We start from the raw sequence: 16,412 nt of genomic DNA, 5'->3' as shown, positions 1-16,412 counted from the left end.
AAAAATACATCCTGATTTTGAATTCAATTTTTCCAATTCTACCTCTGCTCAAGTAGAAAATGCTATCAAAACAAAAGCCTAAAACAAGATGACATGTTTTGATGTTCTAAAGCCCAGTAAAATTTGAAAGCTACAACTTGACATGCTGTTAGTAATCCTTACTAAGAACAGACACATTTGTTAAATTTAAAATATAAATTAGTTTTAATAAAATTGAGGTAATTTTGCTGTATTTCATTTGAAGCCCCAGTCCTTCCTCTCTATGTTATTTACATTTCTCTAGGACAGTCCAGCACTAGGGAAGTGATGCTCAGTGTCTTGGGAACATGGAATCTGCTGCAAACTGGAGAGTCCTTCTCCATTAGGAAAAGTGTTCTCATCTTTTGGTCCCTTCTTATGGAATTCAGTATTAATTTCAGAGCAGGATAGTCTGTTTTGCAAAGTGTTCACCTCTGGAGCTTATTCATTCCTTGACCTCTGTGTTAATGCCATTAAGCAAAGGTGATTCTTACAAAAGAGGTAGCTTAATGCCTATCCATTGGGAAGGATGTAAGGATTGTGGCCTTTAATTTTTGACCTTCATTGTAGATTGTGGTCCTAATCCTTTGATTGCAGAATTGTTAAAAAGTATATATAGCAGTTGGCAAAAATCTTAATGTTCCAGTAAATGCAAAAGCCATAAATTCAGCTGCTGACCTTTTCCATCCAGGTCACATGTGACACCTACTGGAGTTTGTCAGGCTGGGTGGAATTTATGGAGCTCATATAGGTATCAGCTGCAAAGGCTGAACTTTCATGAAATGCCTTTCAAAGGCACTTCCAAACCTCTTGTAAAAAGTCAGTATGGCTTTTTTTTAAGGGTATACATCCTGCACACATTTTAAAAGGTCTCATCGTGCCATCTCTGCAAATCTTCAACACTTAGGAAACTTCTGCTCTCAAATGATTACTCTTTACAAAACAGAGAAATCAGGCCAGGCATGCAATTACTGTGATTACCGACTTCCACCAGCCCCTTTCCAAGCCTGGATCTCTGCTCACTCCTTTCTTTCTTGTGTGCATCTTCCTGCCCCTCTCTGAAATCAATGGTATCGATGGTGTATTGTCAGTCAGAGAAATGGGATTTGATAGGGCCCTAAAGCAGTTGCAAAAGAAGGGAAGGAATACAAAACCTACCCAGGTCCACACCATCAGAGTGAGATCAATGCTCTCAATAATACGTTTGCCGCCACATAGCACCCTAACTGTCGCAATTAATAATGTAGAAGGAGCTGATTAACTTAAGTAAAGTGCTCTCCACTGTGTAAACACATAAAGATCTATAGGGCAAAGACGGAAAGAACGAACAAAACGTCATTTTTATATTTTATGTGGACACATTCTTGCTTTCTATTCTGCTCTTGTAACAATTACTGTACTAGCCACTCTGACAGAGTCAATAAATCGATCTGGGACCTGATGCAGCAGCGAGGCAGACTAATCCAATACAGCATTATCTGCCACGGAGGTTGGGCCGGGCCCACTGCGCCCAGAAAATCAGCCAAACCAACTAACAGCAGTAAGAGGCGCATAACTATAATCTTGCCTTAGACTTGTTCATTTGATTTGTATGTATGAGTGTATGTATGTGAACAAACGTGCAGCTCTGTGGGAGGACAGTGCTCTGCCCATGCTGCATCCTCAAAGCCCTTCCAAAACTCCAGCTGGCCACAGGACCCTGTGGTTCAGTGGGGATCAGCACCAAAACTGGACTCTATGGTCTAGTGAGGATCAGCATCCACTCTTGTTAAATCATGTCATATTTAAAGACATGATGACTTTCTCCCTCACCACACCAAAGTCATGCTCCCCTCAACTGCACCCACCACAACTCGGCAAGACCTGCCACCTGTCCAATTAAAAACAAATCTGGGTGTCCCCTTCCATGTACCCTGATCTGTGAACATAGGAAATATCACATTTTGTCAGCTTAAATGGTCACTTGGGCCTGGTATTATGTCTCTGACAGTGGTTGTGCTCCTCCTGGGAGGAAGCTGTGAGAATCCCTATGAAGGAGATGGACCAAAATGATTTGGCCTGAGGGGAAGCTTCTTCCCAGCCCCATGCAGTAAGTGGTAGGCCTTCAAAATCCATGTTAGTGGGGAATATGAGATGGAAAAAATAAAAATAAGTTTCCCGCTGAATGGAAAAAAGAAAACTGTTTTTTGGCAGAAGTTCTTCAAGGAGGAGAACACAGGCCATTGTTATTATGAAGACTTTTCAATGAAAACACAGAAAATCATTGCCTTTTAGAGTAATTGTTTAGCTAAAGAAAGGTTACACAGCTTGTAGAGAATTTAGTAAGAAATTAAATCTCTCCAGCTCATTCATCATATTTCTGCATTTGCCAGCTCTTCCCACCAGGCCCACACTTACTTCTTCCCTCTCTTCTCCCCCACTGTGGAATAAGTAATGGCCATAAAACCCACAGAAAGGGAGCCTTACTCACAGGCTTCCCGGTTATTGTGAGGAGGGGCAAAACTCAATAAGTTTAATTGCTTAGTTTGGGAAATTCGTCTATGTCGATTGTAAATAATTCTATGCTAAATCTGTTAGAAATAGGATGCTGAGTATTAGTTTCCAAAAACGAGACTGAACTGTTCACCGGAGCCTGCAAGGAGGAGGAAAAAAAAGCCCAGGAACAAGGACCTCCCCCACTGAGGACTAACCCAGGCATTTTGGGACTGATATGGCTCCATCTCACTTTGAAGGTACAGCCACATGATGGTACTGGGAAGTTTTCTGTAAACCTTTATAGTGCAATATGTGCTTTCTTCTTGAAAAGGTGTGCTGTTCTCAGCTGTTTTTTAAGAACTGATCTGAGAGTGGAATTCCACAGTGTCCCTCTGTGTGAGAGCTCAATTAAATGGGCTCTGTGCCCCGAGATGAGCAGGAGGGAAGGGAAGGGGAGTGACCCTCGTTTCTGGTCACCTTTGTACCTGCTCTCTGTGGAGCACACTCTGGACTTTCATTAGCAATGGTGATCAGAGCAGCACATTAACACTCATACTGTGCTGGGGATGTGTGGCCACAGAACTGTTCTGTGATTGGGACACATCAAAAGCACCACGACCACATGTGGGCTCTGCTCCCATCGTGGTGGAACCATCTCAATTTAAGCTCAGCAAAGGATTCAGCCCACATTTCCTTGACTAATTTCAACCAAAGAGAGGAGCAATTTAATATGGTCAAACAAAAAGCAGAGGCAGGATCTGAGATATTTCAGCCTCCCAGGGTCTGTGACCTTCTGATGCTTGACACAGTCTGACAGTGCATTTTTTATCCACACTCTTAAGACTTATACTCCATTTTTAGAGCCATCTCCAGGTCACCCTCAAGTTCAGGCCAGTATTACTACTTCCTGGGTGGAAGAGGAGAGACAGCACCAACATTCAGGTCACGTGTCAGTAGCTTGATGTCACTGGTTCAACAGCAAAACACATTTTGCACAGAGATCAAAAAACTTTCAGTGATCATAAGAGAGCTCAAGCCTTGAGGTGTCGAAGAAGAGTAGCCCTTACTTCTCTTTGCCAATATGGGAAAGTCCACAGATCCCTGCTGGTCTTGGAAGCAGTGTGATCCTTCTAACTTCAGGGCCTCTAGAAAGTAGCAGTCCCACATCCCAAAATGGTTGTTTTATATCTAATCTCAACAAATTTCTCTTCTTTACCCAGTAGAGATTTCATTCCTGCATGGAAATGGTGTTCTGAACCTGCCACTACATTTGCTGGATGGGCTAAGAGAAGGAAAGATGCAGCCAAATCTCTGCTTGGAAGTGCTTTGCAGCTGAAGTTGGCCACATGCACTGGCCTAGGGAGGTTCCTGTATGGAATATGGAATTCTCAGGGGGCTGATTCAAACAAATGCTTGTAAATTAGTGTTATTCATTCACATTCAGACACGAGTAGTGTGTTCAGCCTTGAGGATGAGTATTCTGATCCTGAGGAGGGACAGTCCCCTGAGCAACAAGTACCACTGACCTGCCTTATAAATAGTGTGCTCAGAAACCCCAGAATAAAAGGACTGATCTTGTTCCTGCAGCCTCTCATGTTTTCTGCCATGTACCAGCCACCTGCACCCCTCACACATTTCCCAAACCTGCCGTGCCCCGTGTGTGGAGCGAGGTGGTGGCTCAGCTGTTAGTACACTGCAATGCCATGAAATTCTGACTTTCCCCTGCCTCCCCAGGGTCAGCAGGTCTACCTGACTGACCAGTGCAATTCCTAGGCTCTGGAGAATGGGAGAAAGAGAGCAGGGTGTGGAGGCAGAAAGGGTGGGTAGCCTATGGTGCTCATTAATAAGGCACAAAGACACGAGCTGCGCATGAGGCTAATAGCTCGACGTCCCCTTCTGAGGGGGCAGAGGTCACGGCACAGTGGCAGGGGCTCAGCGAGAGGCAAAGATGGAAAATCCCCATGAAGCGAGGCACATGTTTGATTTGTCCAAAGAAAAATGTGTGCACTGGTTTCTTTCTTCCATAGGGTGGCAATGAAACCTGGGCACAAAGCAGCTCCGTGGTTTCAGCTGCAGGAATGACAGCGCTGGAAGGACTGCATCAGCTTCCCAGTCAAGGTGCTGACTTGGTCTATGGATCCTATATACTTTTGGAGCCTGCTATCTGTGAGGCTGTTTCCCTTCCTCCCTGCCTCCAGCCTGGTGAGGGGCACCACCTGCACCACACTCCTCTAAATCCAGTGTCTGGGCAGCAGCAACTGACCATTCTCACAGAAGGACCAGCGACTCTGGAATTTGCCTCCCTCCTTGGTCTGACAGAGCTAACATCTGCTATCCTACAGGATACAGCATCCAGCTAATTTTTTTTCCTCATGCCCTTTGTTTTAAAGTGCTGCCAGTGAAAAATTGCAGGTTGCAGTTCGCTTTCTAAAAGGCTTGTGGGGAAGTAAAACAGGCTTTGCCTTGTGTCTCGGAAAGAAAGTAATTGTACAATTAGGTTTGTGTATGCACCTGAGGCGTACGGTGGTTTTTTAGAGATAAATAAAAGCCTAAAAGGAGAAGCTACAAAGATACCACTGTTTATTTGGGAAAGGCAGGGAGCAGGAGCAGATCTAAAGGAGTTAGCAATTTTCTTGTCCTATAAACATTTTGTTAAACTTCAGTAATTTCCCCCCTAACTTACTATTGCTCTTTTTAAGATGTGTTTCACAGGGTGCATTTTTGTACCTGGTCTTTATAAGGCTGTTGTGCTGAGCTAGCTGGTTTTCGTACCTGTCATTTTGCTGCCTAGATAAGCATGTTTGACTTTTGGGGTTTTACTTAAACTTTGTTTCAGTGTTCTAAACAAGTTACAGGCCTTTTGTTTCAGTTGTTTTGTGTTATAAAGGATGAGCTCTCTCTAGAGCTCTGTTGTAGCTGGGTGGTTCTAGGGCCTCACCAGGGAAAGTGTGAAAACACCCTGGCTTATTATCCATGATCTGACTGTGCTTTGGGATCGTGGAAAGGCAGAAGCAGAAGGAGTTTCTGTTTGCCTAGAAATCAGTTTATCTTTCCATATAGAAAGGTACGGGAATAAATATTTGGGTTTGTGCTTAATTAAGTTTTAGAAACTACCCAGGATGGATCTGATATAAAATGTGTTTACATTAGAGAGGGATTTTTCCTGAAACTGCTAGTCAGGGGTACAGGATTCACTTTCTCTCCATTTAGTTTCTCACAGGTGAAGTGGTTGATCCTCTGCCTGGTGCTTGCAGTGGGAGGCAGTTTGTGTTCCCTGCATCCTCATAACCTCCCTGAATAAGGCACTTGGCTACTGGCAGGTAGGAGCGATTAGATGGAGCAGGCATGTGTTTCTCAGGAGCTGTTTTTAGCATCCTAAGTACAATTTCCAGGAAGATGTGGGGTAAGTAGGTGGCAAACAGGACTCAGCCTAGTAAACAATGTCTAGTGTGAAGTGGAGCTGCAATACACTGAATACAGCACACTGATCCCTAAAGGAATTTTGTACTCTAGAGCACAGCCAGGGCATTACAGATCAGCAAAGAGCATTTAGAATGGCAAGTGACAACATAAACTCTGGTCACAGGGAGCAGGTTGCTGGTTTAGCATTCCCATAGCCCATGTTTCAGTATTAATTTTAGGAAAAAACTCCCAAATTCAGAACCCTTTATTAGTGTTATTGCTACCAAGAAGCTCGCCCCTAATTAATGTGATGGTATTTTCCCATCCCTCTACCACTCTCCTTATTACAAGTCCTTGGCAATATGAGAGGCTTATCTATTACTTAGTCATGAGGTATCCAGACCAACTTGCTTTTGAAACTAAAGCCCGTGTACCCCAGGCATACTGTATTTCTGATTTGCATATGGAAAAGGCAATTAAAAAGCCAATGCCCCCATACTGCTTGCGAGTCAAGTAGCAAAAGTAAATGATTTATCAAGCAAAGGTTACAACACCTGTGCCTTTTCGTCAACATATACAAGGGATGCCAAGTCAAGTGTTGCTCCTAATAGCTCAAACAGAAATTTAGATTCAAATAACCTCCCAGATAGGACAATTATGTGAGTGGAGTGGCAGAGTGATGGATGGAGTAAGCTGTATACGGAAAAACAAACCATCTGAAAAGTTTGGAAGCTGCTAAAACCAGACAAAGCCAACAGCCCTTTGGGGGCATTTGTTGCTGAATCAGAACTACTGACTTAAAGCAGTTTATTTCCTGGTCTCTTCTGTCATGGAGTGGTCATCCTGCTACAGCCTTTTTTGACACAGGAAGACAGCTTTTTTATAAATATAATATAAATTCTATAAAATTCCTTTAAGGGATTATATTTGATGGAACGTGACATAAATCAGAACGTACTGCTAATGGGAATGTCTACTGTTAATTTTTCTTACAGGTTAAAACCCATTAAGAAAGGCATGTTCTGGGTTTGGTTGTTTAAGAGCAGCCCAGGACAGAATGATCCTTGCTCCAACCCAGCCATGTTGTTGTACATTTGTCTGGGATTTTATTCCAAGGTTCCATGAATGCCCATGTATGGGAACTGCGACTTCTGCTGAACATGGCTGCCACATCCCTGTGCACAGACTCGCTTTTGCAGCATTTGAGGACTAATGATGATGATGTGCAACTAGTGTCTGTAGTCCAACGTTCCAACTGAAAGAGAACATCAGAGCCACCATAGCTGACCATAATATTGTCCTATAGCTTGTAGCTGGGCCCTAATTTTTAAAAAGCAGATGTTTCAGATACAATCTTCATTTTATTTTTTTGTTCCAGCATTAAAGAGTTGATTAACCCTTATATTTAAGCTTGACTTCCAGAGGCTCAGTGTTCCCTGCTTCCTCTTGTCTCAGGGAGCTGCGTCCCTGGTAGTTAGTGGTCCTCAGGACCCATATCTTAGCCTGGCTCTGAATGTACTACAAAGATCCTAATGGAAAGCAGCCACCCCAGCTGCTTTTAATAACACAGTCCTATGTATTTTTATATTTTCATTTTGAATATATCCTAAGTGATCGTCCTATACACTGATACCCTGCAAAAAAAGCACAAAAGCCTGTCTTTGTTTAGAGGAAATCTACACAAATCCCAATTCCTTGCAGTTAGCATTTTTACCTCACTTCTCTGACTCAAAGCACAGTCAACTTCTGAGTTCTTTCATGAATAAGTAGTGAGTTTTGCTGATAAATTATATATTTAGTATCAAGTTGGTTGTGGTGGTGTAATGATGTATAGAAGCATGGAGATGCAGCTGGAGCCAGAGACTGGGAGTCAGTCTCCTTCCCTACTGCAGCATGTTAGACTTTAATTGAAAGCTGTGCTTGAGTATTGTTTTTCACTGTATAGCATTGTTATTCACTACACTGCATTACAGGGAAGCACTTAAAGTAACGCTAGAGCACTTTAAAATTATTTAAGTCATAAATAAGAAGGATAAAAGTTTACAGTCGACAAACTTATCTGAGAAACTTAGGCTGCAGGATGCAAATAAGTTTTAAATATTTTTTGAGACTTAATAGTATAGAGTCTTACTACATAATCAATTTACCAACTAGTAGTTTTTCAAGTGTTCTGGAGAAGTTGCATTCTCCAAAGGGTTTCAGGTTTCCTGAGCAGTATACCTTAACATTCCTGTTTCCCAATTTCAGCGTATTTCTGTGTATTCCAGTTGTTATCAAAATGACCAGAGACATATGATTTAAATGTGAGGGTGCGTGAGAACTTGTAACATACATGAACCAAATAAAGGAAGAGGCTTGAAAAGTGGGGTGCAGTCTGCGTTTTGTTAAGGCATGAAAAAAAACCCCAGAATCTGATGGGTTAAACCCCCCTCTGCATTGCTGCTGTACTTTCTGTGACCCTATTTAATGCAGAGAAGGTTTGAGATTTGATGTAGTTTAACCTGTGCTGTGCACAGAGCTATAAACTAAAGCCCCTAACAAATGGTACACAAATAGCAGACAGCAAGAAAATGCATTGTGTTCACAGGCAGCTGGTTGCAGCCCTGTAAACTGAAAATCTTTGGGAGCGAGTGACTTGTGTTTCAGTGACAGCAAAGGTGCTGAAGCCATCACAATGAAGAGTCTGTCTTCGTGCATCTACTGTGGCATGTGACAGCCATTAATCTGTACACTAATTATTCAGATGCCTATAAAAGGTTTGAAAGAACTTAGAAGCGTTAAGGGTAGTACTCCCCAGTTTTCTAGCTATTTGAATTACTACTTTTTAGTCATTGCAACCAGCTCAAAACAAAATTACAAATATTTTGTGTCGTTGACCTTTAAAATAATTGTAACGTAGTCAAGCAATCACTTCAAACTACAGTTGTCTAAAGTACTGGCTCTGCTCACTTTTTTATACCTTCCTCCCCCCCATGATAACGTGATATTAAGCACAGACTTAATTTTTTCAACATCTGGCTCAAATTAACTGCTAACAAAACTGCCAGCAACTATTTTCTTAATCGACCCTGGGAATCCGATACAGCTTGGAAAACGCACATTTAAACCTTGTCCTTCTCCTAAAGAAACACAAATGTTTACTTGAGCTTCTGATTTGACCATAGCAGGACTATGAATTCAGCTAACCCAGCTTTATGTGCCTGCCTCAACTGGACTTTTTTCTCTTTGTGTAAGGAAACAGATGTGCTTGCAGTTACAAAATCTCCTGCTTGCTCAAAGCCCACCATGCAAACAGCCAATCAGGAATTTGAATATTTTTTTCCATGGAAATCATTGGATCAGTCTCTCATTGTGTCTAGTGGGACGGGACCCTAGAGATCATCTTCTTCTAACCCCCTTGCCATGGAAGGGACACCTTCCACTAGACCAGGTTACTCCAAGCCCTGTCCAACCTGGCCTTGGACACTTCCAGGGATGGGGCAGCCACAGCTTCTCTGGGCAACCTGTGCCAGGGCCTCACCACCCTCACAGGGAAGAGTTTCTTCCTACCATCTAATCTAAACACAATTAAATGCAGTGCCTGGGGAGCAGGTTGCAGCCAAATTCTTTGAAACCCCAGTCCTAGCAGAAACAACTGCGTGCTGGAAGCCAATATCTTAGAAAGCAAGAGAGATCTTTCCAGTTACGAAAGCAGTGTTATTACTACACAAGCCCAAAAAAAACACAACAGACAAACAAACTGCAGGTGACATTTCACTGTAGTTACTGAGACCATGTGGGTGAAGTGACAGCGGCAATGCAGCTGCTCCGCGGGGACACGTTAGAGGACACTGGAGAAGAAAAAGAGGCTGCAGGCATACAGAGAAGTCGAAAGCGGCCCACCTGAGTCTGTTGAGGGATATTTACAAAGCTTGGATCCCGTGGTCCAACACTGACGAATCGGTTTGCGGGGGAGGTGCTGGGTGTCGAGTAGGCTGTGAAGGGAAGGGACACATGCGTTGAGGAAGCGGCACTAGATTGCACACGAACAACACCAAAACACACTGTCTCAGAGCCACCTAAGCAGATGTTCAACATAGAAATGTGCAAACGTTTTAGAGAGCAAGAGTTTGGTTTTAGATACTGGAAAGTTTTGGTCTCAGTGGTGAGGATATAAACACGCAGGGGACTGGGCTGCTGGGAGAGGGGGCGGCTGTGATGTGGGCTCAGGGAAAGGTGTGCTGGGCCACCTGTGCAGCTCTCCAGCTTGAAGGAGAACCACTGCAGGCCTTTCCATGATGGGCTGGCACAGGAGACTTCTGCAGGTCCTGACTGTTTTCACTCCAATGTCTGGTATCTTTATTTTTAACAGAGTTTTCTATAGCAATGAATTTACCCAAGTCCATATTAACAGAACCAGACCATTATTTCATGCTAATCCAGCATTCTCTCTTGATATAAAGTTTTGGTTTTCATACTGCTGTGGTCTGCACTCTCTAAAATGTTCACTTGATGTGTTCGACAAACTAGGAAGATCCTTTCGGTAAAAAATTAATGGGTTGCAGTTTCACTGGGGTGGTAAGTGCAATCAGTCTGAAGGCTGAAGCTGCCTTTAAAAACTGGAGTGGCTCCCATAAATGTAAAGCTATTAAATGCAATGCAAGCCAAGAACCCAGATTACTTCCAAACTCGAAGTACTTTAATGATTTTACTGTTGCATTATATTCTCCACTGCAACTGTCCACAATGCCACGTACTTCCACATCCAAAAGCTTTCAATGCATTTTCAGTCTTCCTCTCACTTGAAACCCCCCCACGCAATCTTCTCCCATCTTCAGTTTTTTGCATATTTAGATCTAAATTCAAACAACCCAAATGGATGCCTTAATACAAACAGGGATCCTGTCTATTTTAAATATATTTATGGGAATGCATTCTGCTGAATAAAATCCCCAGACAATCTAACCATCCAATGAAGAGACAAAAAACACTGTTAAAAGGAAAGTTAGTTGCCAAATCCCAGTCAGGCTAAATATAATATTCAGGCCTCAATGTTACTCAAAAATAAAGTGAGTTAAGAGTCCGAGAAGACGCTGAGTTGGCTGTGTAGAGGAAACCCTGTTGCCTTTCTGAAGGCAAATATTTGGTGAAGAGGGATTAAATTGGAGCAACCTTTGGTTTAAGGCCATGTTGAACCGTATCAATGCTCCACCTTATCCACTGTCCTGAAAAGACCATAAGCAGTTACACAGGGAACTGCCAAAGCAGGTCACACATTTACTTTCTTCTCTTCTTTCCCACCTCTGATTATTTTCAGCTCATGGTCTCCCTGTATTTTATGGCCCTCAAGGGATTTCTCACCGGTGAATGCCCTCTCTGCCCTTCAGCCCATGTAAATGTTCTGCATCCCACAAAGCCCTTGGATGATAAGTTCCCAAGTCTGGGAGCACCCAGACCCATATCCTTCCCTGCCTACCCAAGTCTCACAAATGTCTTGTGATGCCTCCTAGTTCTTACAATTACATCAGACAGCTTCCTTTTCTCAGAGAGCATTCCCTAAAATCACCCCAGGAACTGCATATCTTCATTTCCTACTGATATGAGAGGAGATAAAGCACTCCTGGCTTTTCAGAATGAATTCTTCCCACTTGTTTCTGGTGAGGTGAGCTTTTCTCTCCAAGGAGCTAACACTTCCAAAAATCATGCAAGAAACACCTCTCCTTCACATAATTTTAAAGGAATTTTTAAGTGCACTAATTCATCTTTCTGAGATGGTTTTGCAAACTGTGGTGCCGCTTAAGTGTTTGAGTATAAACAGGTACGGTGGCTGTTACTCCTACCTGCAAATCAAGGAAGAAATGAACTGAGTAGATGTGGTGAGATGTTCTCCTCACCTTTTACCATGTAATTTTTTAATAATTCAAAGAAGCCACACTTTTGCAAAGGGTATCTCTCTGTTGCTAGTGCCACGTATTAACATTCTTCTGTACTGTTTTATGCTGAGGTATTTTTTTTTAACTAACTAATGAACTAATGTTTTGCAAGACTAAAAATTCCTTCTGCAGTGGGGAAAATTAACTTAAAGCTAAAAAATCAAACATCTGTTGTTTGGTTCTTCTGGTCTACTTTTAAGGAAGCAGATTGAGTGAAGAGGCCATTTAATCCCTTGGAGCAGGTAAGTTCCACTCAGAAGGGAAGGAACTCAAGATCTTGTTTACAGTTCCCTGTTGGCAGATACTTTTGCTGTGATATTTGGTATAAAATCAAAGGGAAACCAGCAGAATGCTGACTTAAATGGCTTCTCTGTTCAAACAAAAATTCAAAAGCTTTCGAAAACTGTGTAATATGCACAAAAGTCCCCTCAATGCTTGCTGGGTGAGTTGCTATGTATACCTTTCTTCCACTCCGAACAATGTTTAACTTGCTTTCTGAAAATACTCGGATGTCAGCTTGGTATTTCCTTAAGGTCATATAACTGCATTGCCAGAGCCAAGGAGGGAAGAGCACCAAAACTACATATATGCAGAGGATTTACACTGGACTCTCCCAAAGTGCTAAGTCCCACTTCACTGTAAAATATCCTGACTTGTTTGCAGACGGTAAGGGGCCATTTTGGCTCGGAATATTAAATTTACATGGAATACACATCAGCAGTGACTCCTATTAGGCTCAGAAAAGGGAGTAGCACCGAATGTTGCTTAGCCCACGACCAACACTGTTTCTACTCTCTTACCGTCTTCATATAAATACCCTTGTTTGACATGGAAGTGGAATTCCTGGAAGTCTGATCCCTAGACTCTGCTCTGAGATTAGGATGGGGTAAACAGCTCTCACACGTTAAAGCTGGTTTGTATTATATTATAGCATACATACAAGCTAAGCCTATGGTGGAGTCTTCAAACTCCAGTTTGGGAAAGGGCAAAGCATGGAAAGGAACAAGGAATGGGAGCCAGGTGTCTTAGGCAGATCTTCTCCAGATCTTATCAGCTTTGCTCCATGGGAATTGCATAGTCCTATACTAGTTTACACCAGCTGATATCTGTCCCATGGGGCATGAATAGGAACATCTTCCTGTCCAGCCTGGCGTTTCTGTTACTGGAATTCACTAAGGATTGTCTGCAACATCCTAGCCCATAGTCAAGGAAATGAATGTGATGCCACAAATTTGCTATGATGCTTCACTTCAGGAACAAGGAAAACAGGAGCTGGCAGAGAAAGAACATTTGCTCACACGGACAGCTTTGATATTTAGCCAAAATGGCAAGAAATTGTATGAAAGACAAGACAAACAAACAGTTTTGGGAATGTCATGTATTTTAAAGTTGCCTTCAGCAGGAAAATGTTAATTTAAATATACTTTCCTGAAATAATTGCTTTTAAGTATTAGAGTGTGTAGTTTATCAGACAGTTCTGGATTAAAAGGATTAACTTTTGCTTGGTAAGGATGATTTGGGTGAGTGATGACCTAATGTACTACCAGGTCTCTCTTTTACAGACCAAGTTGACAGGTACATGTATTTGATATGAAGAGTTGTCCTGTTTCTCAAGGGACCAGGAATTAGTTTAGCTGTTGTGGAGCTGTAGTGAGAGGATTAAATGAAGCAATGTGGTGCAACACAGCAATTCCTACTGCAGTGCATTCTGCAGATGAGTATCTTAGAGGGAACTGCAAATTTTACGAAATAAAATGATGCAGTCATCACCCTCTTTTTTATGGATGGGAAAAGGAGCAAAAAGAAAGCTCAAACGGCTTGCCCAGAGGGTGCTTAGTCAATGCACAGCAGAGAAAGGGAGAGAAATCCAATCTCATTACAGAATCATGGAATTGTTTAGGTTGGAAAAGACCTTTAAGATCATTATATCCAACCACTAACCCAGCACTGCCAAGTATACCACTAACCCATGTCCCCAGGTGCCACATCCACACAGCTTTTAAATCCCTCCAGGGTTGAGGACTCCACCACTGTCCCTGTTCCAGTGCCTGACTACTCTTCCTGTGAAGAAATTTTTCCTCATATCCAACCTACACCTCCCCTGTGCAACTTGAGGCCGTTTCCTCTTGTCCTGTCCCTTGTTCCCTGGGAGCAAAGCCTGACCCCCACCTGGCTCCACCCTCCTGTCAGGGAGTTGGAGAGAGTGAAAAGGTCCCCCCTGAGCCTCCTTTTCTCCAGTCTGAGCCCTCCCAACTCCCTCAGCTGCTCCCCACAGGACTAACTATCCAGGCCCTTTGACAGCTCCATTCCCTTCTCTGGACACGCTCCAACCCCTCTGTCTTTCAACTGGATTTGAAGTGTGACCTCAGCAGTGCCCAGCACAGGGGGCTGGTCACTGCCCTCGTCCTGTGGCCACACTGTTGCTAGTACAGGTCGGGTGCCATTGGCCTTCTTGGCCACCTGGGCACACCTGGGCTCATGTTCAGCCACTGTCAACCAGCACCCCCAAGTCCTTTTCCCAGCAGCTTTCCAGCCACTCTGTCCCCAGCCTGGAGTGCTCCATGGGGTTGTTGTGACCCAAAGGCAGAACCTGGCACTTGGCTTTATGAATGCAGTACTACAATCACAAGATCATTCTCCTCATCCTGACACAATTACTGTTTAACACAAAAACTACTTTGTGCAAAGGGACATTAATCAATAATGACTTTGTTAAAATTGTAAAGAGTTGTGAATCTTAGAAAATAACATTTAGTTTAAAAAAGCTTTTTAAAAATCAGGGTGTACAGGATGGCAGTTATCTTAGCCTCTGCACTGGAATGAGGGCCACAAATTCTAACATTCTGATTCAGTTATGATAGTGCTAAAGTTCAACTGGCATCTAATGGAGGTGGTTTTGCTTTGGGCAGTGAGATATAAAACCCCCAAACCATCAAGTTCAAGAAAATACTGTGTTGTGCTTGTTAAGGGTTACAAACCAAAGAAAATCAAGAAGAGATTGAGATAAGATAATATTGGGACTGCTTCTGATATCAAAGATGTGTTCTATTGAAAAAGCTTTTTATGGAGGAAAAATAAACCGCCCTAAACCTCATGAATCCCATCTCCATTATGCCATGTCATTGAGGAAAATGCTGGCTTTCCAAAAGGATAGGATTCGCATTTGAAATTTTCAACTCCCTGAGCGTGTCTGGCCACCCAGTAGCGTCAAATCCCTGGTGTGGATCTCCAGGGGCTCTTCCTTCCTTGGACAGCACTAATGTTCATGTTTTGGTTAATGTCACAGCTGGAGAGTTTCACTATTGCTCTGAGAATCATTAACCACCTTGTTGTGATTTTTAGCTCTCGTTCCCAGGAGGCCATGCTGTATTGAACAGCTGCTCCTGGCTCCTGCACCCCTCAGGAGGGCCATATTCCAATTTTTGGTTGGGCCGTGACTGCATTTTGTTTCTGCTGAGGGCTTTCTGCTAGACCAAAAAAGGGAAGGAGAATGGAGCAAATGCCAACCCCTTTCACTCCATTTCCTTGGATGGGGGAGGCTTCATTCTCCTCCATACAACTAAGGAGAGAGTCTGGCCAAAATTTAACATCACTCCTGCCTTTGTTGCATAAGTGACTTTCCAATATCCTCAGGCTCTGCAGGGCAGTCAGCCATAGCCCAGAGACACTCCCAGAACTGGTGCGCTCCAGCAGCTCGTAACCATGGAAAACACCTTTTTGTGCAGCTTTTATGGAACTCTGGTGAATCTGCACTTGCTATTTGAAGGCTAATATTTAGTTAAGGAAAAAATAAACACTGGAGGAAATGGAGGGTTGGTTCTGATTGACACACTGAATGGAGTCCAGTGGGTCCTTCTGGCAAACCCTCACTGAGGAGGCTTGCAACTTCAGTTTGCTTTACTCTTCACGTGGCCAATACTTCCACTGGCTTTGGTGTATATGTAATATTTTTTCTTAGAAAATGTTTCCTATAATCTACTTTTCTGTAAAATTTGTCCCTAAATTAAATTATATGCTTCTTTACAACTCAAGTCACTGTTATTCAAGCCCCTTACCAAAAGGAAGATGCGTGCCTGAATATGCACAGAACTATATGTTTAGACATCAGCGTAGCTAATTAACAAACAGTAATTATTTTCCTAATCTTTTGTTTAAATACCATTAACTGGCTGCTCTTGAGAAAACCTCGATTCCCAATTAACGTGGCAGCTGTCTGCTGAACGCTGAGCCCAGTGGCCAGCCCCAGCCGACACCGACGGGTGTTCTGCTCACTTCAGCGGAGAAATGCCCGTTTTTCTGCCAGCTGAGAATCAGACCAGACACACATTGAGCTTGTTTACACAATGACATTATCATAAACATTAAGTATTAAGATTACTGCTAAAATGATGTTGGGAATTTTTTTCTTTTCGACACCAGACACTGCCAGTAAACTGAGTCACAACTGTAATGACAAGTACACACTGACCTAGTTTTGTTTTTCCCGGTTCTGAAGACAAGGAAATAATAAGGCATTGCTGACTTTATTCAGTGATAACTATGACTAAACGTTAACCTTTTAGATTCCACTACTGAATCTTATTGATAGGACTCGAAAGACAGTAT

The 16,412-nt window shown here is 42.8% G+C and overlaps 1 protein-coding gene across 9 annotated transcripts in view; it reads right to left on the bottom strand.

The window, feature by feature from the left end:
• NFIA (nuclear factor I A) overlaps positions 1–16,412 on the bottom strand; it is a 406,215-nt gene that overhangs the window by 13,809 nt on the left and 375,994 nt on the right. For 6 of the 9 annotated variants that reach the window (XM_039380564.1, XM_027748733.2, XM_027748734.2 and 3 more), the window contains one exon: positions 9,778–9,869. The exons of 2 other annotated variants lie outside the window; for them this stretch is intronic. In XM_039380564.1, coding sequence (XP_039236498.1) covers positions 9,778–9,869 — 92 coding nt within the window. Of the gene's footprint in view, positions 1–9,657; positions 9,870–16,412 lie in introns of those variants that run through there. One more of the 9 variants, XM_027748722.2, reaches the window with a different exon arrangement.

Source organism: Pipra filicauda, unplaced genomic scaffold (assembly GCF_003945595.2).
Source record: "Pipra filicauda isolate LSUMZ 115617 unplaced genomic scaffold, ASM394559v2 scaffold19_size4547281_pilon, whole genome shotgun sequence".
NCBI classification, from domain to species: domain Eukaryota; kingdom Metazoa; phylum Chordata; class Aves; order Passeriformes; family Pipridae; genus Pipra; species Pipra filicauda.
This window is presented reverse-complemented; position numbering and strand designations above follow the sequence as displayed.